The sequence below is a fragment of the Solanum pennellii genome, chromosome 4, assembly GCF_001406875.1.
Source record: "Solanum pennellii chromosome 4, SPENNV200".
Classification (NCBI taxonomy): Eukaryota; Viridiplantae; Streptophyta; class Magnoliopsida; order Solanales; family Solanaceae; genus Solanum; species Solanum pennellii.
Window position 1 is genome coordinate 73,519,530 of NC_028640.1, and position 27,177 is coordinate 73,546,706.

The following is a 27,177-nucleotide window of genomic DNA, read 5'->3' on the forward strand; positions in this document are numbered from 1 at the left end:
TGCCCCCATCCCCTACCCCCACCCTACCCAAAAAAAAATAATTTTATTTTTAAAAAATATTTTTAATTTCATGAATTAATTTTTATTCTAGTAAAAATAAAAGATGTCTCTCAAAAACATTTTTAATTCATAAATTAAACACTAAAAATCATTTTCGGAAAATATTTTTCTAGTTACCAACCAAACATGAGAAAATAAGTCCAAAATCTACTTGTTTTTCAGGAAAACATTTTCTAGGAAAACATTTTCCATGGAAAACGTTTTCCTCCGTACCAAACACACCCTTAATTTGCACCTTTTTCCTGCAATCGTCCTCATCATTACATTCAACATCAGCTCAAAAAACATGGATTTCATATCCACAGATTTTTCAGCCATAGCAGAGGAATTAATCCTCTTAACCATAGATTTCACTTCATCCACACGAATTCCGTGAAGCATTTGAAGACGATGAGTTGAAAACATCTCAACGGAAGTGATTCTCCGTAGATTTCTCCAATGATCTCCATAAGAACTCCAAGCCAACGAAGTAAAATTATAACCTAGATGTTTTCCGGCCATCAAATGAGGGCGATTAGCGAAAACGACATCGTTCTTCGTGAAACACTCTTCTGCTCCGGCCGGCGATGAAACGAGAAGAACTTTCCGGGAACCGAATTGGAGGAGAAGAACAGGGCCATATCGATCGGAGATTTTTGCTAAGGAACGTTGAAGAGGTTTTTTGAAGAGATAAAGATGGCCTATAATTGGGAAAGTTAGAAATGGAGCTGGTGGATGATTATGTAATTTGCGTAAAAAATGTTTGGTGATAATGTAGAAAGCTAAGAGAAGAGGAGCAGCATACAAAAATGGTGAAAGTGTGTAATCCATTGTAAATGGGAAAGTGAATGTGTTGGTTGAGTTGTTACACTTTTTAGTATTTATATTGTTGGGGTTTAAATGGAAGACTTGTGTTTGAGGGGACATTAGTCAATGGCGTGGATAATGAGGTCAGTTATATTTTTACTATTGTCTTCGACTTTTCTTTGGGTTCTAGATTTTGAGTGTGATATCGAAAAAGGAAAAACTTATTTATTAGTTTTTCGTTTTATTTTAGGTGTTATTTTTTTCTTTTTTTATATTAATTCGCTTAAAAAAAATATAAGAAAAAAGGCTCGAAAATAATCTTCAACTTTCATTTAATAGTTATATACCTTTCATTGTACTATTTTGTCATTCATATTGTTATTTGTTATACCCCTCAATTAGATGGAAAATTCAAAATCATATAAAATTATCTTTTTAAAAAAAAAAAACATTATATTGGTATAATGAAGGGTAAAACTAATTATTAAATAAAAGTTGAGTGATATTTTTTATTTTTTTTCTCAAGAAAACAAATAAATATTTCTTCTGTCCTTATTTACTTGTCCATATTTCCTTATCCATTTTAGCAAATTAAGAAAGAACAATATTTTTTTTCCTAATATGCCCTTATTTAATTCTAGAAAATTTCTAATACTACTAAGTTATAATGCATGATTTTTGGAACGAGGAAATACATTTATTATACTTGGGGAGATGCATAATCTTTTAAGTTAAGGGTAAAATTGTAAATAACCTATGATAATAATTGGTGTCTTAATATGTGTGTCACTTCTAAAGTGGGAAAATAAATAGGAACAGAGGGAGTATCCAATAATTATTTTAAAAATCATAATTTTTTTTAAAAATGATTAATCTTTAATACCAATAATAAATTAAATAGTGACACATAAAATGAGAAAGAAAGTATCTGATTAAAGGTTTTGAGAAAATATTACGAATTCTTAGCAATATTATTGTCAAAATAAGAGGCAATAGCAATAAAATATATAGATTCTATACTAAAAAACTTATTCCAAAAGATGTCTATCTATAAAGTAAAGTAGGGATACCAATTAATAGTCTTGATTTTTAAGGAAACCTATTAGGCATATTAATCTAGTCCTTAGATTTTCATCATTTCTTTACTACTGTTAGCTGTCATATTTATATATTTCATCTAGTTCAAGTGTTTTTGAATAACTATTAAACCAATGGAGTAATCTATTTTTATTTTTTTTTATGTGTTACGCTAGACGATTAACAATTTATAATTTTATACGATTACTAGCCACCATACCTATTGTTCTATCTATAATATATATACATTATACACTATACTTCCACTATTGAGTGAAAGTAACGTCCCAAAGAAAACTTTAGTGTGCAATAAAAGTTGTCAACTAATCGTCCTTAGGTTGATCAAATATAATTATTATTACAATTAATGTTGTGGTCTTTATTTTGTTATTGACAAGCAGAGTTGTTCATACGTTAACCATCTTTTTTCTCCAATTTTAAAATTATGTGTTTGATCAATCATTGAAAGAAAAAAAAAGGAGCTCTAATGAAGAGGCTCAAAATATGTTTTAATAGGAAATTTGAGACATAACATGGATCGCATGTCTCACTAGTATAAATCTGCTAATTTATTAGTTCAATTTATTTTAGTCAATTAAAAATTGATTATCTTTCTACCTAGGATTTTATCTTTGAATATGAAGAAAATTTTGTTGAGAACGTCACCTTCAAATGGGCCCCTGCAAAGCGATTTAAATTTAATCGAAATTTTAATGTAAGATCTGGACACTGAATAAAAAATACTATCAAATAAATGGTCACAGTCTAACCCTTGAATAATGGAAGTTTCCTTTTTCTTTCTTCTTCTTTTTGGAAAAACTGTATTGCGCGGAGTCTTCCACCATTTGAGTGGATTTTTTCACACATAATAACAATAATAATAATAATAATAATAAACATTCTAAAAAATTGTAGTTATATAATTAAATCTGAAAAGTATGTATCAGCTGTTAAAGATTGTGAATCAAATAAATCGAGGAATATTTAATATTAAAATAGATGATAAAAATTAAAAACGAGGATTTCTTTTTACTTTATAAATTGTTTGCTGTCGATAAAAAAATATAAATAAATAAGACCATAATATACATAGGTTCACACACTAACGTCAAATAAGTCTGCCACGTAAAATAAAAAAAAACTCTAAGCAGTGACGCATATAATGTAAAGTTAGTCGACTCAACTAAAAGTCTAAAATCAGTATAAATATACACATATAAAAAATAATTATATAAATTTATAAAATTTAAATTTTAAACTCGTTTAATATATCGGTTATCTCAAACTCTGGATTCAATCCTAGGTAGGAACTAGGAAGCTAACATTATTTACTTTTTTGTAAAAACATGGAAATTGGCAAAACAATTGATGCTTAAATTTCAAAGTCAATAGATTAATCTCCACGCTTTATCATTTTATTTTCTCTTTGCGTTAAAGTGACCCAAATTTTCCTTCCACACTTGCCTTTTTTTCTTTGGCTTCTATCATTTCTTTTTCATTTGATAATGTTGGAACATTATCAAATTAAATTTATGAAAGTATGTTCTATCATATTCAATGAACCTTCCTCACGAAATTCTTAAACCTAATTTAATTTTATCGAAAATTTAATAACTTTTGCTTAAGTCCTGTATTTTATACTTTTCTTTAAGATAAATTAGGGATGAGAAGAAAAATGGGAGGGCTCGTTACTGTTCACCAAATCTAACTATCTAAAGTCTTCTTTTATTTATTTTTTGTTTGTTAAGAAAATCTTAAGTTAAGGTCAAAAATCTTGGAATTAAGTGTCCTCTAGTTATAGTAGTGATACTAAAGTTGGGCAAATAATGGTGAACGGTTCTGTTTACTTATATTCTTTTTCATTTCCACTTGTTTTTCTGATTTTCTTTTAGTTTATTTTTTAAAAGATGTATCTTTTTCATTTTAACAATATTTTAATTTTAATGTTTCACATGATATGTTAAAGTTCATAAAATTAAAAGATATTTTAATAAATTTTACATATTTGTAATTTATCCTCATAATTCAAAAAGTTTCTTATTTTTTTGATATTTATGTCAAGTTAAAATTAGACAAACAGATTAAAATGAACGAAGTAAAGTCATGCAACTTTCATTTTAAGAATCACGAAAATTCATATATTTTTGCTACCAAATGCACAAAAATAAAGAGAGACGAACGATAGTGAGAGGAGATGAGTGAGATTCGTATATATCTTAGATACATGCAAATCACACTACACTCTAGATACATGTCTTTATATTTATTTGAAGTAATTTGCATGTGTCCGGATTACCAGATTCATGGCGAGAGGCGAACGAGATTTGTTATTATCACAGATACATTGTGAATACAGTTGAATATAATATATCTTACACTTAAATTTGACCTCATGTATCCGGATATACATGTATCTGAAAACAGCAAAATCTGCTAAGACATATAATATTTAAAATTTCAAACTATAATTTATCTAAATAATTTACTTCTTTTTTTTTTTGGTAATACTAATATCTATGTTGAAGCAGAGATCTTGTTACCTAATGAGAAGTTTCCCAAGACATGCTTAAGTTTTTGGGCTATAGCAGAGTGGAAGCCCAATACTAAAGGAGAAGCCCACCTATTAACACAAAGGAGAACGAAAGACCGGACACTATAAATAGCTGATCAAATTTAATATCGTACAATTTTTGCATATAGCCACTCATAAATAACCTAATTATACTTTATAGATATAATTTGATAATTATGAATTATAGCTACATGTTATAAGAAGATGAGTGTCGAGCGAGACTGGGAGAGGAGGAAAGAGTCGAGAGAGAGGGGGGAAAAGTGGGAGAGGGGTAAATTTTATATATGTATGTTGCTTAGATAACTGCATAAAATGACAAGTGAGATTGTGAGAGTAAGTGAGTCGAGCGAGAGGGCCAATAATTTGTATAATTCGCATCTCGTTTGTATAATTTGTGGATACGTTCGTATAATTCACTTATTTTTGTATGATTGAGTAATATAAAGTATGAAATTATACAAATATAATAAAATTCAAAATAACGAATTGCTACAAATCAAACATATGAAGTTTAAACAATTATAGATACAAAATATATTACAAAAATTACATTATATAAATTATACTGTCCCGAATTTGAATACAAACTTAAATAGTTATACACAAAAAGATAAAATATATATGGTAACAAAAATGAAAAAACAAAGGAAATCTTCGAATATACAAATATAAATCACCCTATACATATTCAAATCAAACGAAGAATTGTTTGTTGTGAATTATACAAACATGACTAATTATACAAATTCAAAATCAGCAAATGTATTTAATATATAATATTATAACTGTAATAAATAATTAAATAATATAAATTTACTTATTAATTAATGCATGAATCATATATATATATATATATCACAAAGTTGCTTCCCCTCTTTTCATTCACGATACCATATCTTTTATTATTATACTTATTTTATATTGTCTTAATAAAATAAAAATTCGTTACACCATATTCTTTGATTCTTCGACTATTTTACAAACAGAAAATAAGGGGAAAAGCACACGTGCAGTGCAACTGTGGGGAGGCAGAGTTTTATGGGTGTCGAGGAATCAAGGATACATAGGACACGTCTTGCCTAACATTTGAGGGGGGTATCCACCTATGTATTATCAAAACTCATTGGGAATTTAGATTCAATAAAAATGTTATTCATTTATATTTTAATTTTAAAAGATATTTTAAACTCAATTTAGATCAAAATATTACATAATATTTAGAATATTATTGAACTAAAGTATAAAAAGAGTGATTTTTCAATTTTCGATATATAATGTATATTCTTTCTTCCGTCATATTGACCTTTATTTTTCCTCTACGTGTTCTCTTTTTCCTTTGCTATCACATGCACAACTTATGTCATCCTACCCCAACTTCAAAATTACTACTAGTAACATATATTGACTCGAGGAGGGGCGGTTTAGGTAATTTTACGAAAATTTTCGAAAATTCAATAACTTTTTTAATTTCGTCATATATATATATATTATCGGACTTGCGTTGAAGACTTTGTGTTGATGTAAAAAGTTAGACCAAGAATATAGCTGTTGGGAAGTCGACTTTTAATATTATGTGATATTATTAATTTTGAAATAAAATCAAGTGAATTTCTGAATATATCTGATCATTCAATAATACTATTACATTTTCTTTCTAATCGACATTTTTTTAGAATTTCATTAATTTTCACATACATCAATCTCTCCAACAACTAAAATCACATGCTTTATATCTAAGATGCTCACATATTTAATTTCTAATCCAATAAGTAAACGTAATAAACCTAACATGTTCCACTAAGCTCATGATGTTGGGATTATTTTTTAGCTTTTTGTGTATCTACTATTAAATATCCGTCCAGTATAATAGAAGTAAAACAAAATTATTATTTTAAAATATATTTTGACTTACTGATAAAAGATGTATTTTTTTCTCATTTTATAAATGCTAAATTTGCTTAGTCTTATTTATTTTTGTTCATTTTAAAATAATCTTCATACTTGATAATATAATTATAACAAGTACACTGATGATATTATGAATTTATGATCAGACAATATAACAAATACATTGATCAAAGACTGTATCATCGCAGAAATATTATCAAGATTAAAAATATAAATATTTAACACATTTAACACTTTAGAGAATTTAATTTATCGTTATTAACTTAGTCAGTCCATTCAAGTCATACAAAATATACTATCATAAGAAGTAAATTATAATATTTCTGCAATCAAAATAATTATATATAATTTTGTGTTATAATAATATTGATAACTTGTTCAATTTTCATCTTAAATTACAAATAAAAAATTATATACTTATAAAAATCAATAATTTAACCTTTCGTATATAAACTAAAACTCTATATACTAAATCGATAATTTAATCTTCTATGTATCAAACTCATACTGCAACATTATTCCTAAGAGGCTAGTTTATAACTTCAAGGTGCAACTTAATTGTTCGTCATCGTTTTAAATACAAAATCTCTTACAATACATACCTCAATATAATTTGTTTAAAATTTCAAAAGAGTACATATTGGTGAAGCTCTTTGATATAAGAGGCCCCCATCGAGAAATTAAACTAGATCGCCATCTATTTTTTTTTTTTTGATATTTGATATTTATATCTGTTGAAGAATGACAAAAGTCTAACATCAATAGTTAATGAGATAGGTGAAATTCTTATAAGGCTTGGATAATCATCCTTTCTTTGAGTTAGTTTTTGAGATGTGAGTTAGGCCTAAGATCTAATTCAACATGGTATCAGAATTCAAAGCAGGTCCCTTCTCACTTGATGTTAAGGTTCCCAAAATCAAAACTATCACCAGATGCTAAGCATGAGCGTAAAATGAAGTGTTAAAGAATAATAAAAGTGTATGAATTAGGTTTAACCTAATTTTACGTCTAAGCTCTAATTAAATCCGAATCGCGCACGGTATCGTCATCCATCTCTCAGTATTTCTGCGGCCAAAGTTTTATGGCGTCATATGGCCTAATGACTCCAAATCCAGTTGTTCATTTTCCTTCCTTTCTACCTTTCTCCTTCTTTACTTAATTTCCCCAACCCCCACCATATCTTTTAGTACTATTTTTTTTTTCTTTCACAAAATAAGTGAAATAAATATCTTAGGAGTAGAAAAATAATTCTATATTTAGCATCTTTATTATTATTATTATTATTATCAAAAAAGGGGTATAGAGAGATGGGGAGAGTAAAGCTTCAAATCAAGAAAATAGAGAATACAACAAATAGGCAAGTCACTTTCTCCAAAAGAAGAAATGGTCTTATCAAGAAAGCTTATGAACTTTCTGTACTTTGTGATGTTGATGTTGCTCTCATCATGTTCTCTCCTTCTGGTAGAGTTAGTACTTTCTCTGGAAATAAAAGGTGATATTAAATATATTTTTTTCGTTTTAATTTTTGATAAGTAGTTTTTTACGATCCTTTTTACTAGCTCAGTTAATCAATTTTTCTATTTCATCGAAAAAATTGACTTAATAACTTAGCTAATTAGTTATTTGAATGGTTTATTTTGTAATTCTCTCCTTCTGGATTCTGGTTGAGCTAGTGTCTGTTTGAATTAACTTATTTTAAGTGTTTTTCAAGTTAGAATAGTTTTTAAACAGCTTTGAAGTGTTTGAATAAAATTAAGAAATGCTTATAAACATTTATTTTGAATTAAAATAATAAAAATAAATTAAAAGTCATAAATTTAAAATCCTAATGTATGACTTTGATTTAAGTCATAGGCTAAAAGTTACTCCAATGAAAGGTGCTATTTTTAAAAATTATTTCCTTCTACTTAATTTTTTTTAAATTTTTAATAGCTCGATGAAATATTTAGATTTTTGTCTTGTTAATAGTGAGAGTCGAATTTCGTAGAATTTCTCACTTCAATTTTAAAACATGAAAGGATTAATTTAATAATTCAATTGATTGGTTACTTAAACGTTGATTTTGTGATTCTCTCCTTTATTTTTTCTATTCCTTTCGAACCTTGATGAATTTAAAAAGGAAAGGATAAAATTATTTATTTTTCTATAATAATTGGGGTTTTAATTTTTTTTCAACAGCATTGAAGATATTATGGCACGTTATGTGAATCTTCCGGAGCATGATCGAGGAAGGTAATTTTATTTATTATATTCGAAATTCATTTATTCGATTCTCAAATTTATGTAAATTACTAGTTTCGCACACAGAAAATTAATTTATTTTATTTTTTTTTCTTTTCTTGAGCTCATATTGATGTGTTTTTGCATTTTTGTCTTTGTTTGTTTTGATCCTTGTTTGTACGTGCTTTCTGTTACAAAAGGCTACATAACCAAGAGGTACAAATTGTTGGCTTTTGATTTATTTGTTTTTTTCTTTTTCATTTAAATTAATTAATATTTCTCTTTTTTGGATGAATTTTGCAGCATCTCCAAAGGGCTATTGCTAAGCTAAAATGTGAAGCAGATCGAACTTATCAAGCACCAAGGTTTTTATTAACCTTTAATATATATACATCTCTAACTTGTTTACTATGAAATTATGCAATTTTTTTAAAAAAAAATTAGCTTCTAATTTTTAAATGATAATTTTTCGTTCTTAATTATATGTGAAGTAGCCCATCAAGTGTTGATTCCCACATAGAGGAATTTCAACAAGAAATTATTAGATACAAAACTCAAGTAGAAGACATGGAAAGGCGACTAAGGTAAATATCTTATAATGTTTTTTAAGTTATATAAGCTGATAATGCGATATGTAAAGAATTAATTGTAAAATTAAATCATTTATTATTTTACAGAATGTATGAAGGTGATTTTTGTGAAATTACCACAGTATGTGAGGCACAATATAGGGAAGAAATACTCCAAGAGACACTAAAACAAGTTCAAGCTCGCAAAGTAAGTTATCGAGTCAATTACTCCTGCCCTCTCAATTTATGTGAAACACTCTGCTTCTTAGTATATCTCGACAAAAAAAATCATTTTTTTATATTTAAAAATAATTTTGACTTTATAACTTTCATTTTACTCTGATTGGATAATATAGAATTACACAAATGTCTGAAGTTTGTTTTATTACTATAAGTTGCACAAGTTTTTTTTCTATATCGAATCAAACAGTATCACATAAATTTTGAACAGATGGAGTATATGATACGATCGTTATAAATCTGTTCTGAATGAACATTATATTACTAAGTCATTTAATTTGAACTCACTTCTAATTTGGATGTAATGATCAACTCAGCAAGTATTGGAGGAAAATTATCACTCTCCACAAACACAAAACACTACACAGCCACAGGTTAGTTTCATTCATTATAACTTGGTGATATTGTTCAATTGCAAATAATTTTGACACAATTGACACCTAATAATTTTTCTTTTTTTGTTTGTTTGTGTGGGGGGTGGGGTAAATTTTAGATGGATTTTTCAGGACAAAATGTGAACATGGTGAATAATGTGGCAACAAGTGATGCAATTGCAAATAGTTCATTTATGGATTGGGTTCCACACTCACAAAGAGATCCTCATGTCCAAATTCTCAATTTTCTTGATTCCAATGGCCTTCTTCCCTTCAGGTACTTTTCGACTCTCGCTGCTAAAAAATCACTAGTTTCCCACTAAAAAATGTTCAGTACTATTTTTGATTGAATCGATTGGAAAAGAAAAAACTAGTAAGGTTTCTATTTTTCCTCGTCATGTATTTTTTCTGTGAGTTGGTTCGGTGAAAAATGAATGGGAGAATCATAATGTATACTTCAAATTTTTCACAATCTTTGTTTTAGCATCTAAGATGCTCAAAAATGTGTATTGTTATATTTAAAACAATCATAGTACTTATTTTTCTTAGATTCCTTTTATTTATGTCTAAAAATAGAAGAACAAAAGGACATCAATTAACCTTCAAAGAAGCAAAAAATAAGTATATAGCTAATGACCACCAAAGGGTGTGGTGAACGGGTTCCATTTTTAATCAGAGTTCTCTGTTCGAGCCCTGAGAATGGAGAAACGTTAAATTTGAATTAATCGAGCCAATGAATAACAAATTCGTTATGTGCAGAGATGAAGCTGATCAACACATGTTACCACCATCTTTAAATCAACTTCACGGTGTGAATGTCCCTGCTGGAACAGATCATTTGAGTCCAAATAGTCGATTTGATCAAAATAATCCGCCTCGTCCATCATCGTTCGATGGCATAATCGATGTCAATAACGCTCCGTGGCCACCGTTATATACAACAGGTATCAATATATTTTACTTTATACATTCTTCATAATCCGTGGATTGGTTACTAGCTGCAAAATTTTATCTGTCGTTAATTCTTATTTTTCGATTATAATAGGGGATGATCCATTTCCAGTGTCACAACCTAGAGAAAGAGCAATTCTTGAACTCTTCTTGTCTCAACTCACTCCAGTGAACCAAGATCACATATGAGGATCATTTTATTGTTGTTTTATACTTAGAATTTGTTCCCTTTTGATATCGATAATATTTCAAGATACTTAGACTAGAAAGTTTATTAGCATTTTACGATATAAGTTGTTCTAAAAATCGTGATTTAAGTGAAACTAGTCAATAAATTTAGTGTTACATTGAACAAGCTAATTTTGTTGTAATATTCAAGCATTGGTTTCAAAAAGCCGATTCTGCGAAGCTTAATTCAAATGTCATTGAGATTTTATGATAACAGTTATATATTTAGTATAATTTTACAACTGACTACAGAGATAATAAAATATAGACATATTTTAGGAGTGGAGAACTTTTTTCCAATAAATTTTATGAGCTAAAAATGGGGATTAATAAGAGTCCGAAACTCAAAGGGTATAAAATTTTTACAAAAATTTCAAAACGGTATATAAAATTTTATATTAACCAAAATGGTAAAACCGCTGCTGAGGCAGCGATTTTGCAAAATTTATTTTTTTTAATAAAAAAATGAAATCGCTGCCCAAGCAGCGATTTCAAAAATTTTCTTCTTACAAATCGCTGCCCTGGCAGCGATTTCACATTATTTATTATTTATATATATTTTTTTAAAATAAGCTATATCGCTGCCAGTGCAGCGATTTATAAAGGATTTTTTTTAAATCGCTGCCAGTGCATCGATATATATAAAAAAAAAAATTTTGATATAAATCGCTGCTAGGGCAGTGATTTATATCAAAAATTTTTTTTTTTATAAATCGCTGCACTGGCAGCGATTTATTTAACAAAATTTTTTTTTTATTAAATCGCTGCACGAAGCTTTTTCTTTAAATAATTTTTTTTTTAAATGTTAATACAGCGATTTTATATATAAAAAAAATTATAATATTTTTTAAAATTTAAATATATAACTTATAAGAAAATATACATTATTTTAAAAAAATTAAAAATAAATAAAGTAATAAATATATTTTCTTTCTAAAAAAAGATAATATATAGAATTTAAANCATATCATCACTGTCTGTTAATTCATGCTCGGAAGGTTCATCATTGTGCAACTCACCAACTCGTTCATCACCCATAACATTATTATTTACAATTTGTGTACAATAATTCACTGCATTTTGAATTTGATCATACCTATAAAAATAATAATATAAATATATTACATATAAGAAAAATAGTTTTTAAGAAATAAGAAAACATTACTTTATTTACCTATTAGTTGAATCCGATGAGAAAAAATTCAAATGACTGAAATTTTGGCTAGACTCTCCCATAATATTCAAATGACTTTATTTACCTAAGATTGTTGGAAGATTGAAAGTAGAATGAAATATGAATATGAAGGATAAGAGTCCAATTTATAGCATTGTAAACATATTAATACTATTTACATGTGACTTCTCTATTCAACTATTTACAACAAAAACAAAATCTTTACTATTCACATGTGATCCATCATGTGATCATCTTTAATTTATATATATATATATATTTTTCATTTTGTTTTAAAAAAAAAATTCAATAAAATTGCTGCCTTTAATTTTTTATTTAAAAAAATTAATTATTTGAATTCAAATATTATTTAAATTTAAATTCAATATAATATCTTTTTTTAGAAAGAAAATATATTTATTACTTTACTTATTTTTAATTTTTTTAAAATATGTATATTTTCTTATAAGTTATATATTTAAATTTTAAAAAATATTATAATTTTTTTTATATATAAAATCGCTGTATTAACATTTAAAAAAGAAATTATTTTTAAAAAAGCTTCGTGCAGCGATTTAATAAAAAAATTTTTTTTTTTATAAATCGCTGCACTGGGCAGCGATTTATATCAATTTTTTCTTTTTTATATATCGCTACACTGGCAGCGATTTTTTTTTTTTAAAAAAAATCTTTATAAATCGCTGCACTGGCAGCGATATAGCTTATTTTTTTTAAAAAAAATATATAAATAAAAAATAATGTGAATCGCTGCCAGGGCAGCGATTTTGCAAAATTTATTTTATTTGGGCAGCGATTTGTAAGTCGCTGCCCCTGCAGCGATTTTACTTTGTAAGTCGCTGCCCCTGCAGCGATTTTACCGTTTTGGTTAATATAAATTTTTATATACCGTTTTGGAATTTTTGTAAAAATTTTGTACCCTTTGAGTTTCGGACTCGGATTAATAAGATAGGTAGCATAAAGTTTGTTTAAGAATAAGAGAAAACTATTTATTAACTATTTATTAGACATACATTCATCGATGGTACTTGAATTCACAATCTTAGGATTGGGAAAAAAGGGATATATTTATCATTCGAGCAACTTTCTCTTGTTTATAATTTCACACAATAACGTATTTTACCATTAATTGAGAGTTATCTACCATATATTGGAGAAGATGCGCCTAGATAGATCTATTTTTTTTACTTGATGCACTAAAATACGATGCGAGACGAGCGAGACTAGCAGGCAGACAAGCGTGATACTCATGTATCACGTATACATGCAAATCACGCTAGATACACACTAGATATATGCATGTATATTTATGTATCTAGTGTGATTAAATTTGTTATATATTTCATATACATGTGCATCCACTTGGATACAATCTAGAAAGAATTTCACCTACTTTTGATCTCATGTATCCACAGATACATGTATCTGGACACATCAAAATCTGATAAGTTTCGTAATATTAAAAACTATGATGTACCTAAGTAATTAGTTCCTAAACTAGTGAGATTCTCCAAATGGGCTTTACAAACTGTAATTAATGATAAATATAATTTACATAAAATTCATATTGTTAAGAGTTAATTACGTTGTTTTCTTACACTTTTTTAAATTACAAAAAATCCCCTTAAAATTACCAATTTCGGATACATCACTAGACTTCCGAATACATCACCGCACTTCCGCATATATAGGTGAGAGATGTATCCGAGAGAGGAGGGATGTATCCGAGAGGGGATAGGACATCCGGATACATCGGTTGACTTGTGGATACATTAGTAGACATTTGGATACGTAGGTGAGTGATGTATCGAGGAATGTATCCAAGAGGGAGATATGAATGTATCAGCAAGAGAAAAATGATGTATCTTAGAAGAGATTCTTAAATTTTTTTTAAATGATAGAAATTTTAGAAATTATATTAAAATAAAATGTGTATTTAGATAATTTTCTCAATCATATTCAGAGACGAATCTTAAAAAAGTGACATGTTAAATTCCGCTTCTGCAAAAGAAAATGAGGCGCAACATTTCCCCATTCAACTTTTGAAGTTTTTGTTTCAGTTTTCAACAGTATAATTTTGTCAAATATTTTAAAACTTTAAATTAAATTACTATAATCTTCATATTTTTCAATACAATTTTTGACGATAAGAACTAGAGTAGTGTATGCATAAGTGTGGCGTTGATGTGTTAAATGTAATTTATTGCGCTAATGGTAAATTATATCGACATAATTTGGAAGCGGATATCAAAACTCTAATAATCGTCAAAGTTTCAACTGAAATGATAAATGTATCACAACAGGGATTGTACATACATGTTTGATGAGTTAACTCTGTAAATACCGTCATATTTGTAATTAACAACATAATTAAACAGCATCTTATACACCAAATCTCTTTGTAATGTAAGATAATTTGATACAAAAAATGTATTTCATTTGTTTCGATAAAGATTCCATTTTTATTTATTTATTTATTTATAAGATAAATGATAAATATTAGAGATTGTATTTCTCCAATGTCAAGCTTATTTTAGGTAAAGATGTCTTAATTTTGTTATTCATCAGCTAAATCAGAAATTAAAATTTTCTAATGTTTACAGAGTTTGAGAGTTATTGATTCACTCCCAAGTTTGAAATAATGGAAATATCATGGTGTAATAGAAGTTGATGCCAGTCTTTTACATACATTGGACCTGTTATGCTTGTGCCTTTTTAAGAATGTTCCCCAGTTATCTGAGCTAACACTCGGAGATTATCATTATTATTCTTTTGATTTTAAAGTTGATGAGCACACAAGCTATTCATCTAAGCTGAGGAAACTTAAGCTAATATTTCCTCGTCAGGTCGTAATTCCTAAATCACTCCTTAATAGTTAATATCTCATGAAGTAGCATTTCAGTTTTGTGATATCATGAATTTCTTGGTTCCAGGCTGTGTGGAAAAGTAAGATCACATCAACTTATCAGGCTATATGTTCTTGTGTCCTTTTCTTTGACCGATTATATTAAGACACTTCAATTTTGAATATGCATATTTAATATTTATACATCTTAACTTATTTCTATCGAATACTCTAACTTACAAAAATGATCATCTAGACACTTTCAAAATTTATTTGCTACATCACCATTTGCCATTTGGTGTTCGTGGGACACAACAAAGATGAGTTGGAGTGATTAATTATCAGTTGAGACAAAATTAAAGCGTTTACCTTGTCAGCTGCAAGAACACCAAATGGCAAATGGTGATTAGTTGTCAATTTTGTTAGCTGCACGAACACCAAATGGCAAATGGTGATTAGTTGTCAGCTGAGACAAAATTAAAGTGTTTACTTTGTTAGCTGATGTCAGTATGAGTTTGAGTATTTATTTATGTATTATGATGCATTGTCCAGAATTATGCATTGTTGAACTATTTTTTTTTTCTTTTTTTCTATCGAGTGAGATAGCTAAGATACAAATTTGTCTCAAATGTGATAATGTAACCTGTTACTGCTACTATTACAGAGGTTTAAGTCCTCATATTTGGTCCTAAATTGGAAGTTGTTTTGTGGACTATCGCTAATCAGTGTCATGGCCGTGAAAGTTCTAGAAAAGGTAGTTTTCATTATAAGTTCGGTGCGATGAGCTTGACGTAAAAGGCAAATCTCTATTGTTGCTTGCAGGAGTTTTGAATTTGAGACCTCCAATCTCTAATATAGAAGTCTCATGTTCAAACCACTTGGTCACTTCGAAGGGTAATAATCACTTTTACTCTCATTTTCTTTTTATGACAACGGAAAACTCACTGTCGTTATCCAATTTGTCACTTTTAATATATTAAGAAAATACAATTTTTTTTTCATGTTTTATTGTTAGCATTAATTATTTATTCTCCATGTCATTTTTCAAGATCTAATAATAAACATCAATTAATAGGATATTGTGGTGAAATAATTATGTCAATTATTATTTTCTTAATGAGTGTCAAGTCCAAATATGACTAGTAAAAGTGAAAGGAATGAGAGTATTGAACAACTAACTTTTTCTATACAATATTTATTTTATATTAATTGAAATATGCATTTCTTCTTATCTCTTTGCTCTTGAATATTAAGAAATTGATCAAAATTATTAAATGTATTATATTTTGCTTGTGAATATTTAGAAATTTATCACAATTAATATAATATAGTTCTAAAAACAATTCAAATATTTATATATATATATATATATATATTTAATATACTATCACATCTTTTTATAATGATCTTGGTTTATCTAAATTATTTTTGATTGCAACAACAAAATGTTATAGAAAAAATATACAATTTGGCGTAATATGAAAAATTAGCCTTGCAATTTTTTTGTCTAGATTTATATGAAATATTGTTAGACACATTAGTAAAGCTAGGGTACCAAAGGAGGTTAGTCCAAGCACTCTTTGTTGGACTAAATAGTCTATTTTTTAAAAAAATATATCAAAATTATACTTGACTTTATGAATATATAAGAAATATTGAATATTTTTATATTTTTGCATCATTTATTTATTTTGAGTTTACTTGATAAAAATGCTTGCTCGGTTACTAAGTACGAAGAATAATTGTTATAAAGAGATAATACTAATCAAAACATCTACTATGAAGGAACCAAACTCACATTATTTTATAAACTAAAGATTAAAGGGAAAAGAGGAAAATAAATCTTTTTTTAATTTTGTGATTTAGAATGAATATACCTTCGTTAAAAATATCCTATTTTAACCAAAAAAAATATCTTCGTTAAAAAAATAATGCATATATACCATTTTTGTAACAAATATATATTTACTAATTTAAAAAATTTCACAATTTATTTTTTAATTTAAAAACTATCACGTTTGTTTTAAAACATTATCTAATTCATTTTTTTACCTTCTCTAAACCCAAAATAATTCAATCACTTTTACTCAGTCATAAAATGAGTTTGAGTCGAATCTGAATAAAACAAGAAATTTCTTTAGTTGATTCGGATATGGATAGCTAAAAAAAGTGAGGTACACTAAAACCACGAAACACAGATCAATTTCAAGATTTTCTAAATTTAATCTGATAATAAAATGGATAAATTTACATCATTTATTATATGATAAGACAGATGTATATATTCGATATCCATGTTGAAATCCGACTAAATTTAAGTTGGCGCGAAAAAATTATATATTAAAGATAAAACATTTCCTGACAAAGACAACTCGAAACCAAGTCCGGGAAAATATACTAAGTCGAGAGCGGGTGGGAGGGAGGGAAAAAAATGAAACTTTAGGCAAATTTTAGCAACTTCGAAATTCAAAACAGTTTGGCCCCTAAAATCTGAAACAAACTCTGTAATTAACCAAATAAAGAACCTTGTGGTTCTTTGTTTTAACTTTTGTCATCACCCTCCAAATCTCATTTTCCCAAAATAACTTCAAAAAAACACCCGCTCACTCTAAATTTTTCGAAATAATTCATCTGGCGCTATATATATACATATATAAAACTCTCATTTTCCTTGAATCTCGAAATTCTTTGCTCTTCCTCTTCTTGTAACTGAAAGAGAAAGTGCGAGGAAGAAGGAGAGGTGCATTAATGGCGGATTCAGAAAATTGTGGTAGAGTTACGCGTTTAGCAAAGAAAAGGGCAGCAGAGGGTATGGCTCCACAAGAACAACGAAGGGCGAGTAAGAAGAGGGTTGTTTTGGGTGAGATTCAGAATTTTTCTATTGTGGGTGTGAAACAGATTAAGGGTTTGGAGGGTAAAATTCAGAAACCCAAATCTAAGAAGAAGGTGAAAAGGGTTGTGGCTAGTAAAACTGTTGATGAGGAGAAGGAAGTGAGTGTTGTTGTTGTTGATGATGATGATGTTGATGACCCTCAGATGTGTACAGCTTATGTTTCTGATATATATGATTACCTTCGTAAAATGGAGGTTCGTTTATTCTTTTAAATTGTTACATTGTATATACTATTTGAATCGGAGAATCTTAGTAGTTTAGTTCGTTGGGTACTTGAATTTTCATCGAACAGTATTTGAAGTTCAAATAAAGTGAAATTGATAATGAGGATTTACACAGCCTAGATGGCTAATTTGAGATTTAAATGTTGTAGTTGTTGCTATGGTTATTTATATGTTGAACTTGATTTTTGTTTCTCATGCATTCTTCTGTGATTACGTTGGGTATGTTTTAGTTGACTTATTTTGCGATTGGATATTTATAAATTGAAGTTAGGATACTGGAAATTCAATTGTGTTTACTGTTATGAATTGTTGGATCTGAGTTTAAGGTCTATTATAATGGTGTTAGCTGCTTGAGGTTTGACAAATCTGTTGATTTTCGTGTTCAGATTGACGAAAAGAGGAGACCTTTGCCTGATTACTTAGAGAAAGTTCAAAAGGATGTGAGTGCAACAATGAGGGGGATATTGGTTGATTGGCTGGTGGAAGTTTCAGAGGAATACAAGCTACTTTCAGACACATTATACCTTACTGTTTCCTACCTTGACCGGTTCTTATCCACGAACGTTATCACCAGGCAAAAACTTCAGCTTTTAGGTGTTTCATCGATGCTCATTGCTGCGTGAGTATCTTAGCTTGACATTGAATTGAATCTCCGAGAAATTTGGGTATGTATATGGTTTTGCTAATGAGTGTATTCTGATTCTGATGATTTACAGGAAGTATGAGGAGATTAGTCCACCCCATGTTGAAGATTTTTGTTACATTACGGACAATACATATACGAAGGAAGAGGTGGTGAAGATGGAAGCTGATGTGCTAAACTCGCTCCAGTTTGAGATGGGGAATCCCACTGTGAAAACATTTCTCAGAAGATTTACCGGTATTGCTCAAGAAGAATATAAAACCCCCAATCTGCAGCTGGAGTTCTTGGGCTATTACCTATCAGAGTTGGGCTTACTAGATTATTGCTGTGTGAAATTCTTACCTTCGTTGGTGGCTGCTTCTGTTGTATTCCTTTCGAGGTTTACACTACAACCAAATGCACATCCATGGAGTGCAGCTCTTCAACGATACTCAGGATATAAAGCATCAGACTTGAAAGAATGTGTTCTTATCCTACACGACTTGCAATTAAGTAGACGGGGTGGTTCTTTAGTTGCTGTGAGGGACAAATACAAGCAGCATAAGGTATAATTAATGTTAAAGTTGATCATTAGTGATTTTGTTGTTGATTCTTGATTCATTCAGCTATTTAACTTCACTTGTCATTTACTTGTTACAGTTCAAATGCGTGTCAACGTTGACCTCCCTCGTGGAAATACCAGCTTCATTCTTTGAAGATACAAGACAGTAATAAATTATGCTTCTGCTTGGACATATAGCTTAGAGAGTACCAACGGTTCCCAGAACGAATGGACTGTGTTCTTGGTTTTGCTCAACTTGAATGGCTGGCCAACGGTGTTTTAAAGGCGCGGAGGACAGACATTACTTTGTTTTAGTGATTTTTGCAGTCCTATGCAAGAATTTACTAGTTGGTAATAAGATAAAATTTGGCAAATTTTTGTAGAACAGTCAGAAATTGGTAGATGTTTTGGCTTTAGAACCACTGAATAGATTGTGAAGTTATTGGTTCCATTTTACTAGTCTAGTATTCTAGAGATGATGTTTGGTAGTATTTGATAGAGATTCCAATCATTTTATGTAAAAAGCCAAAATAGCTTCAGAATTAAAGAATACATTTTGTTGAATTCAGAAGTATTTAGTTGTATACTTTTCTGGTTTGTTATTTTTCTTATAGAAGAGTGGGAAAATATGTGAGTATCCAATGATGATATAAGATAGTGTAATTATTTTTTATGATATTAACCTTAGTATTCTCTTTAGTTCATATGAAGCAAATTATTGAGATTTTTTAATAATTCAAAATAAGTGAATTGTCAAAGTTTTTAAGAAAATTGTTTGAAACTTTTTTTTCTTTCATTCAATGAGATCTTAACGACTTTCATTTTCTCAACACGATAATTTGGAAATAATCAAAAGAGCAATAATGAAAAATAGTCTTTTTAAGTTATATCATAATTATGTTCTTAAGGAGCATGCCATATCCAACAATTTACTTTAATATTCGACTAAAGAAGTATGAAATAATGATATAAAATTTTAGTATTAGTCAAATTTATAGTACTAAAATATTATTAATAAAGTTAATTTAGTAAAATATTTTTGAAATTAGAATCTGACTTTTTTTTCTTCTTATTTTGATAGAGGTAGTAATAAGTCAAATTTCAGAATTCTCGTGATCTTCGTGAAAGATCCAACTTTTAATTATATTTTTTGGGAGTATCTTTATGTTTCAAATATTGTACCCTTTTGAATTTGAAATTTGAGACATTTACAGCCTTTATTTCCTACTCTTGTTATCCTTTATTTTGGATGTTGTGACTTGTGATTTGTGAAGCTCTAGTCATTTCATTCCACATGTAAAAAAGGTACGTACCTTCGTGTTTTTTTATGAAGAAATTTTACACAAATATCTATGTACGAAAAGAATAATTACTTTTCCATCGATATTTAGTTAATTTAATTATTTAAAGTTTACGGGATCAAAATTTCGATCCTAAGTAAGTTCTATATTAACAGTTTGTACATATTTAATGAATTTCTTAATACAAACTCTTAATTTGAATCAAAGTTACTAAAATGAGATAATTAGAAAGGTTTGTTAGAATACCCTCTAGGATTATATATATTGTTATATTATCCTGTTGCAGTAAATTGTATATTAGTAGCATACGGTAATAAAATCATGAGTAGAGCTGATTGACGTCAATGGTGAAAAGAATATGAATAGTTATATTATGCTATTATATACTTTCAAGCCTCAACATAGCTATTAGGTATTTTCTAAATAAGTATAAAGTATGTAGTATTTTTTTAAATTGAGTATTTTCAAGTATAGGTGTATTAGAAATGATCACATTTGCCCTAAGAAAAGCAACCCACATTATGGATAAATGCAAGAAGATCACTTGAGATGGTTTGGACATCTTCTTTATCAACCTATCTATTGTAAAGTAAAGGTTTTACAAAAAGACGAGATGATAGGACTAAATAGATGGGCTCATTCGACTAATCAGTGATCCCTAGGCCAACATAGACGCCTAAAACTATTGGGTTTGCAGTAGAGGGTGGCGAACCCGCTCGAGTCTCCCACGGTGTTGACAGTAGAAGAACATTAACCTGAAACTGGCGAGAAATAAATTAATGTAACTTGATATCAACATTTTGGGCAACAAATATAGTTGCAAAGGCGAGTCACTGTGGCTACAGCTTCCTCACTTTCAACACAGTACAATGGCTGTAATTTACAGCTTCAGCTGTACCAAAACCTAAACCTAGGTCAGTACCATGATCCTATCTGCATATCTACAACACGGTACAAATACTGATTTGTTCAATATCAACTGTTCTACAATTCTACATGCGTCAACCAAACACACTTTTGCCACCATTCACGCGTTGCTTGTTACCATTGCATGTTTGTTCAACACGGTCTTTTTTCATGTTTGTTCTGCAACCCTACATCCGAACATCAAAGACACACACCACATTGTCTGCAAAACAAGCTGCGACCTTGCTGCCTTCTTTGTTCCAGCACACTTCAAAGATTCCACCATTTCCACTGTAAGTTTTTATGATCTTGGCGTCTTTCACAGACCATATATTCAAGCATCTATCCAATGACCCAGTAGCCAAGTACTCACTGTTTGGGCTAAACGCGACAGAGTAAACAGGATCCCTGGGTTTAAAATAGATGAGACCCCAATGAGTACTAACAGAAATCCAGTCAAATAACAAGAATAACAGAAATATTTAAAGACGGAGACAAGAGAAACTGTCTAGCTTTTCCATGCTATCCTTAAGGCACTCTCCTACAAGTAAATAATAGTAAACCAGTAATAAAAATAACCAAAAGAAATCATTAGTTCAACCAAGCAAAACGAAAACAATCACCACATTAGGATTTTTTTTGTCCCACCAGTAATATAATTGACACAACTATTTTTGTTAAGCACTAATGACTTCTTCTATATTGTGTGATCACCTCACAGCATTTTTCATGGAAAACGTAATAAGCAACAAGAAAGTTACATCCATTACCTATGACCATTCAAGCTGTGGACCAGACGGCCAATTTCAACATCCCAAAGCTTCACTGTGGAGTCAAAAGAAGCACTGCACAAGAAATTAAAAGTTTGGATGAAAAAAACAGGCGCAAGAAATATAAGAGTGAAGAAACCACAAAATAAAGTACTCATTGTCTGATACTCGGGTTATTCCTCAAGAGTGTGAAGGGATGTAGAACATGAAGCAAAATCGGACAAACCTAAGCTACTTAATAGACAATGTTACATGCAGATAGCTAAATAAGGACATATTGAAAAAAATTGCAGGGACAGCATTAAGAAGGCAAGAGTAGGGGCCAATAACAGAGTCTCCTAATGTGCACATCATATATTTCTGGAGATATTGTCACTCTATGAAATAGAAGAAGTGTAATGAGGAGTTAATAGGAAGCTATCTTCCCCCATGCTTTAAAAGAGAGAGAAATAAAAGTTAAAAGTAAATTGACCATGTATGCTTCAGTCCCAATCTAGTAGTTGAGTTCGGCCATCTAAATCATTCATCCAAATGGGTTCTAGTCCATTTCATTCCAATACTAAATAACTACCTTTTAAGGTGTAGAAAAATAAGAGTAGAATTGAACTCAATTTGAAAGGCTATCTCGAAGATAAGAGGGGGTTAATTGGTTAAATAGTTTGAATAGTTAACTTGCCATCTTCACCATGAATCACTGAGAAGAAAACAAGCTTCAAGTGGTAAAAGTAGAACAGCAACGGATTAGCAAGGACAACTTAATACACGGAGGAAAGCAAAAACTACGCAACATAGAGAGCGGTCATCCCTTAACCCACTAACTATAATACAATCATAGGACGAGATATGATAGGAAGGAGAGCCTTGAGGTTACCAAGTGACAGACAATTATGGTAGAAACAGTAGCTCATGCAAAGAATCATCTGTGGCAATAGGGCTTTGATAACTGAGAAATCCCTAAGGGTTAACATAATTACCTTGCCAGCAACAACTGTTGATTTGGGTTGCTTGTACCAGGGCCACATGGACTCCATCTGATGGTATAGATCTCCTAGAAAATTGAACAACGTAATTAAATGGTGTGTCATCCGATTACACGAATCAAACAAAAGAGAAGTTAGTATATGTATATATAAACTTATATGCTGCACCTTGGCATGCTCTCTGAAATCATGCAAGCAGGTATCTTGTTTCACACTCCATATCTGCACAGGGGATAAGAGTCATCCACCACCAATTTTACAAAACATCAATCAACAGTGATTCATACGATCAATAAATTGGAAATCCTATCTCAGTGAAAATGTGAATCACCTTCCATGCAATCTCTTCTTCTAAAAAATATTTTATATAAAGGAACTGACATTCTGGAATGTGCTTGGGGATTATTAATTTAGCATTCAGGAATCCCGATCGAAATGCAATTTTTATTTATTTATGTTTTGTGATGATAAACTTCTTTTTTTCATGAAATGCTAAAGGTGTACGACAGCAAGGAACTGGTGTGAGATGTAGAGAATCCCTAGCTTGAGAGAAAATTATTGCACCGTGAAACGAAACAAGTCCACACAAGCATGGGATTGAGACATGGTTTCTCTACGAGGTTAAGAGAGGGCATATTGATTATCAGAAAACAAATTTATCATTAAAAGAAACAAAAGATGATATGAGCAAAATTATCAGAAAAAAACTTATGTGACACATTTGTACCAGCTAATCTGTGATAACTGAATTCTGAATTTAGATAACTATATGAGTGCAATTAGTGCAGAGTAGGTAATAGGAATGCCCTAGTGGCCTAGTCAGCAATTTTCTGGAACATGTGGAGGAACATTCTCCAGCTATTAATTTTATGAGAAGCAATTACCTTAGCTGTGGTGTCATCAGAGCATGACGCCAACAAGGAGCCTGAGGGGTCCCACTTGATTGCATTGACTTCACTCTGCAATAACAAGATGGGAACTTTTAACAACACTCACAAAAGAGAGTGCTTGAAAATTGCATTCCGACAATCTAGCATGTTAAAGTTAGCATTTGAATAGGACTTAAAACTCGCAAAATAGTATGTATTCTAGAACACAAAATATTAGAACCACAACTCATAAGATGAAATTCCAAGTAAAAGGTAAGGAAATGATTGTTGGAGATATTCTTGTGCACAGTTGCATGATTATGCATTTGCTTGAGAAATCTTCTGACAGCCCAACCATTTTTCAGATGGCCAGAGGAAGGGGTCATAAGTTTACTTAGCCTATCACCCTTGTTAAACCATATGTGTAACTACAAGTTAAAACATCATGAGCAACACGGCATATAGCGATAGAATAAATACAGTCTGTGTCTTAATAATCAGGTAACTCAACCAAGGCAATAGAGGTAAACATATTTTAGGATAACTTTCACAATTAAGCTTTTGTCTGAAACGTTATGAGAGCATTGTATGACGTGATGAGCACAGAGCTCAAGAGAGTTGATCTTTTTTGAGCTCCTCATCCTCCTGATTTCCCTCACAAAGGTGCACAGCACACCAGCTCCAATAAAATATATATTGGCATCAGTAACCAAATACACACACTGTTCACTTCTACTTGTCCACTATTCCAAAAATAGATATCCACTTTTAACACACCAAAAGAGACAATTATTTTCCATGTTTTACCCTTAGCATTCATTACTTATTCTCCAAATCATTTTTCAAGACCTAATACTAAACATCAATTAATATGGGTAGTGTGATAAAATAGCCATGTCATTGTTTTCGTAATGAGTGTGCCAAGCCCAAATGTATGAGTACAAGTGAACGGAGGGAGTATGGAACAACTTTTCCGATCAAAAAAGAATAGGGAACGCCACCTGATGTCCCGAGAAAGCTTTGAGAGGCCGACTCTCTCCAACTTTACAAACATAAATCATGTTATCAGTGGAGCAAGTCGCAAAGGAATTGTTGTTTCGCCAATCAACATCAAGAGTTGGAGCTGGAAAACAATTATATATAAATGGTTAGACAAGAAAGAGAAACCAAACTGTATCATATTGGAAAAGTTCAACAGTAAAAAAGAACAAGGAAAAGCACCTGAATGAAATTCAAATTGCTGCTTCCATTCACCTGACTTTACATCCCATACAATTGCGGTTTTGTCTACACTACCACTAAGAAGATAATCACCTTTCTTATTCCACTTCAAAGAGAAGATTGGCCCTTTATGTTTGATTAGTGTATTTACCAGTTCCCCTGGATATAAAGTGATTTGTAAGATCAATCATGAAATCAACAGTAGATATTTGGTGCCATATGACAAAGACAGGCGCTCCGCACAATAAACAAGGAAAGACTTCAACAGAAGTTCAAACGTTTGGACAAAAGAAGAACAGTTTGATAACTGTTAACATATTCTGAAATTGACAAAACCATGACTAAGAAGAGTCGATAACGAGGCAATATTTCCAATTATAGAAAGGGAAGTAAGTGATTAATGGGGAAACTGAAGTGATATAATGAAATCTCAGGTTGCTTAAGAAGATGCCATTTCTATAATTGTGTTTTTTATCAGGCTGGCAAAAACTTAGGTGTTGCAATCGTTGCAGCCAGCAGGATCCTTTATGAGAGGATTAGCTCATTTTGTGAACACCAGTAAGGATCATAAGAACTATTTATCTTGAGCACTCTGCTATACTTGCTACACAAGATAGCCTTTGGCTCCCAGTACCAATGCAGAAAGTATACTTATAAACATATCACAGTCATAATTAAAAACACTCTTTGGTTAGTGTTCTACCAGGACTTGTTTTGTTTCTTCATTTTCTTCGAGTGTACTGGGGGTGGAGAGGGGAATGCATGGTGCTCAAAGATGTTGAGACAGGGAGATCTGTTGTTACCAATCTTGACCAACTGATCAAAGTGAGGAACTCCATAATACCCATATATCTGTCACTTTTAGGTCTTGTAGGAGGCTATCAAATTAATCCTCAAAGAGGCCAATGAAGAGCTTACCATCAGTTGCCCAAATGACTTGGCATGACAGGAGCATTGCTATTAGCCAGTGACATATTGACCAAGTAAAAATAAGGTGATGTCCAGGTCAGCTTATGCGCGCCTCGATAATTACGTTGGACAATTGCTACCTCCCACCAGCACAATTACTCACCAGGCTAAAACAAACAGAAAAAACTACCTACTGTATTTGCCTCTAGTGAGATTTAAACCTTGTTCTCCCATGGTTTTTATTCCACCTCATTGACCATTAGACCATACCTTTAAATAAATTGGTCTCCGGGAACCTCCTGATGAGTTTTCTTTTCAGTCTAAAACATTCATATATCTCTCAGTTAAACCTAATGTGAACAGGGAGCTACCGTCCGATAATAAGTAGCATAAGTTAGATTTTTTTCTGTTATAACCATGAAATCTTCTGATATCAGTTCCGAAATATGGTGGATATTAGGTTCGCCATCTAGTTTCTCCTCTTGTACATCAGACTTCACAACCAATAGGATTCGACCACTGAAGTGCGCCTACAACACATCTCGTGCTATACTATCTTTGCCATTGAAGCAAATCCAGGGGCCTAGATACTATAGCTAGTATACTTTTACAACTATACTTTCATCTATAGCTATTGTACTTTTACAACTATACTTTCGTCTATAGCTAGTAAACTTTCTATACTTTCGTCTATAGCTAGTATACTTTGACAACTATACATTCGCCTATAACTTGTATACTTTTACAACTATACTTCCGCCAGCTTGCAGAAACCTCCTGAAATTGATCATCTTTTTGGTCTTGAAAGTGGTTCAAGACCTCTCAAGGCTGAAAACTAATGGGCATGCTACCCTTTACTGAATAGCAAAAGTTAGGGAGCTTCTGCAGCTAATATATA

General features: G+C 30.5%; 4 protein-coding genes across 5 annotated transcripts in view; 2 read left to right on the forward strand and 2 right to left on the reverse strand.

Annotated features, from left to right (window-relative positions):
• LOC107018399 (cytochrome P450 81F3-like) overlaps positions 1 to 914 on the reverse strand; it is a 4,464-nt gene extending 3,550 nt beyond the window's left edge. Inside the window, exon 1 of the mRNA XM_015218869.2 lies at positions 296 to 914. Within this exon, the coding sequence (XP_015074355.1) occupies positions 296 to 870 (575 nt within the window). The 5' untranslated portion in view covers positions 871 to 914. The remainder of the gene's footprint in view (positions 1 to 295) is intronic.
• Positions 915 to 7,710: 6,796 nt separating this feature from the next.
• Positions 7,711 to 11,109, forward strand: LOC107017405 (agamous-like MADS-box protein AGL104). Of its 2 annotated transcripts, none has more exons than XM_015217643.2 (10): positions 7,711 to 7,895; positions 8,582 to 8,635; positions 8,824 to 8,839; positions 8,927 to 8,988; positions 9,115 to 9,207; positions 9,301 to 9,400; positions 9,750 to 9,806; positions 9,926 to 10,083; positions 10,566 to 10,750; positions 10,852 to 11,109. In XM_015217643.2, the coding sequence occupies exons 1-10, from the start codon at positions 7,711 to 7,713 to the stop codon at positions 10,944 to 10,946; spliced, it is 1,005 nt and encodes a 334-aa protein (XP_015073129.1). In that variant the 3' UTR covers positions 10,947 to 11,109. The 2 variants fall into 2 exon arrangements, with proteins under 2 accessions (XP_015073129.1, XP_015073130.1); XM_015217644.2 differs by having other exon boundaries at positions 9,118 to 9,207.
• A 6,385-nt stretch (positions 11,110 to 17,494) lies between these two features.
• LOC107016082 (putative cyclin-A3-1) lies at positions 17,495 to 19,907 on the forward strand. Its single transcript, XM_015216560.2, has 4 exons — positions 17,495 to 18,109; positions 18,526 to 18,758; positions 18,856 to 19,327; positions 19,422 to 19,907. Exons 1-4 carry the CDS (start codon positions 17,771 to 17,773, stop codon positions 19,491 to 19,493), a joined length of 1,116 nt encoding a protein of 371 aa, XP_015072046.1. The 5' UTR covers positions 17,495 to 17,770; the 3' UTR covers positions 19,494 to 19,907.
• Positions 19,908 to 21,374: 1,467 nt separating this feature from the next.
• Positions 21,375 to 27,177, reverse strand: part of LOC107018078 (WD40 repeat-containing protein HOS15-like) — a 12,284-nt gene continuing 6,481 nt past the window's right edge. The window contains exons 8-14 of the mRNA XM_015218446.2: positions 25,371 to 25,529; positions 25,151 to 25,272; positions 24,165 to 24,239; positions 23,449 to 23,502; positions 23,275 to 23,348; positions 22,301 to 22,375; positions 21,375 to 21,938 (exon numbers count right to left, since the gene is read on the reverse strand). Of these exons, the coding sequence (XP_015073932.1) occupies positions 21,719 to 21,938; positions 22,301 to 22,375; positions 23,275 to 23,348; positions 23,449 to 23,502; positions 24,165 to 24,239; positions 25,151 to 25,272; positions 25,371 to 25,529 (779 nt within the window). The 3' untranslated portion in view covers positions 21,375 to 21,718. The remainder of the gene's footprint in view (positions 21,939 to 22,300; positions 22,376 to 23,274; positions 23,349 to 23,448; positions 23,503 to 24,164; positions 24,240 to 25,150; positions 25,273 to 25,370; positions 25,530 to 27,177) is intronic.

Bases quoted from the DNA above. Each gene is read 5' to 3' on its own strand.
- LOC107016082 (XM_015216560.2), top strand. From the start codon at position 17,771: ATGGCGGATTCAGAAAATTGTGGTAGAGTTACGCGTTTAGCAAAGAAA. The intron at 18,759-18,855 runs GTGAGTATCTTA...GATGATTTACAG, and splicing joins TCATCGATGCTCATTGCTGC to GAAGTATGAGGAGATTAGTC. The intron at 19,328-19,421 runs GTATAATTAATG...TACTTGTTACAG, and splicing joins ACAAATACAAGCAGCATAAG to TTCAAATGCGTGTCAACGTT.
- LOC107017405 (XM_015217643.2), top strand. From the start codon at position 7,711: ATGGGGAGAGTAAAGCTTCAAATCAAGAAAATAGAGAATACAACAAAT. The intron at 8,989-9,114 runs GTTTTTATTAAC...TTATATGTGAAG, and splicing joins CGAACTTATCAAGCACCAAG to TAGCCCATCAAGTGTTGATT. The intron at 10,751-10,851 runs GTATCAATATAT...CGATTATAATAG, and splicing joins GCCACCGTTATATACAACAG to GGGATGATCCATTTCCAGTG.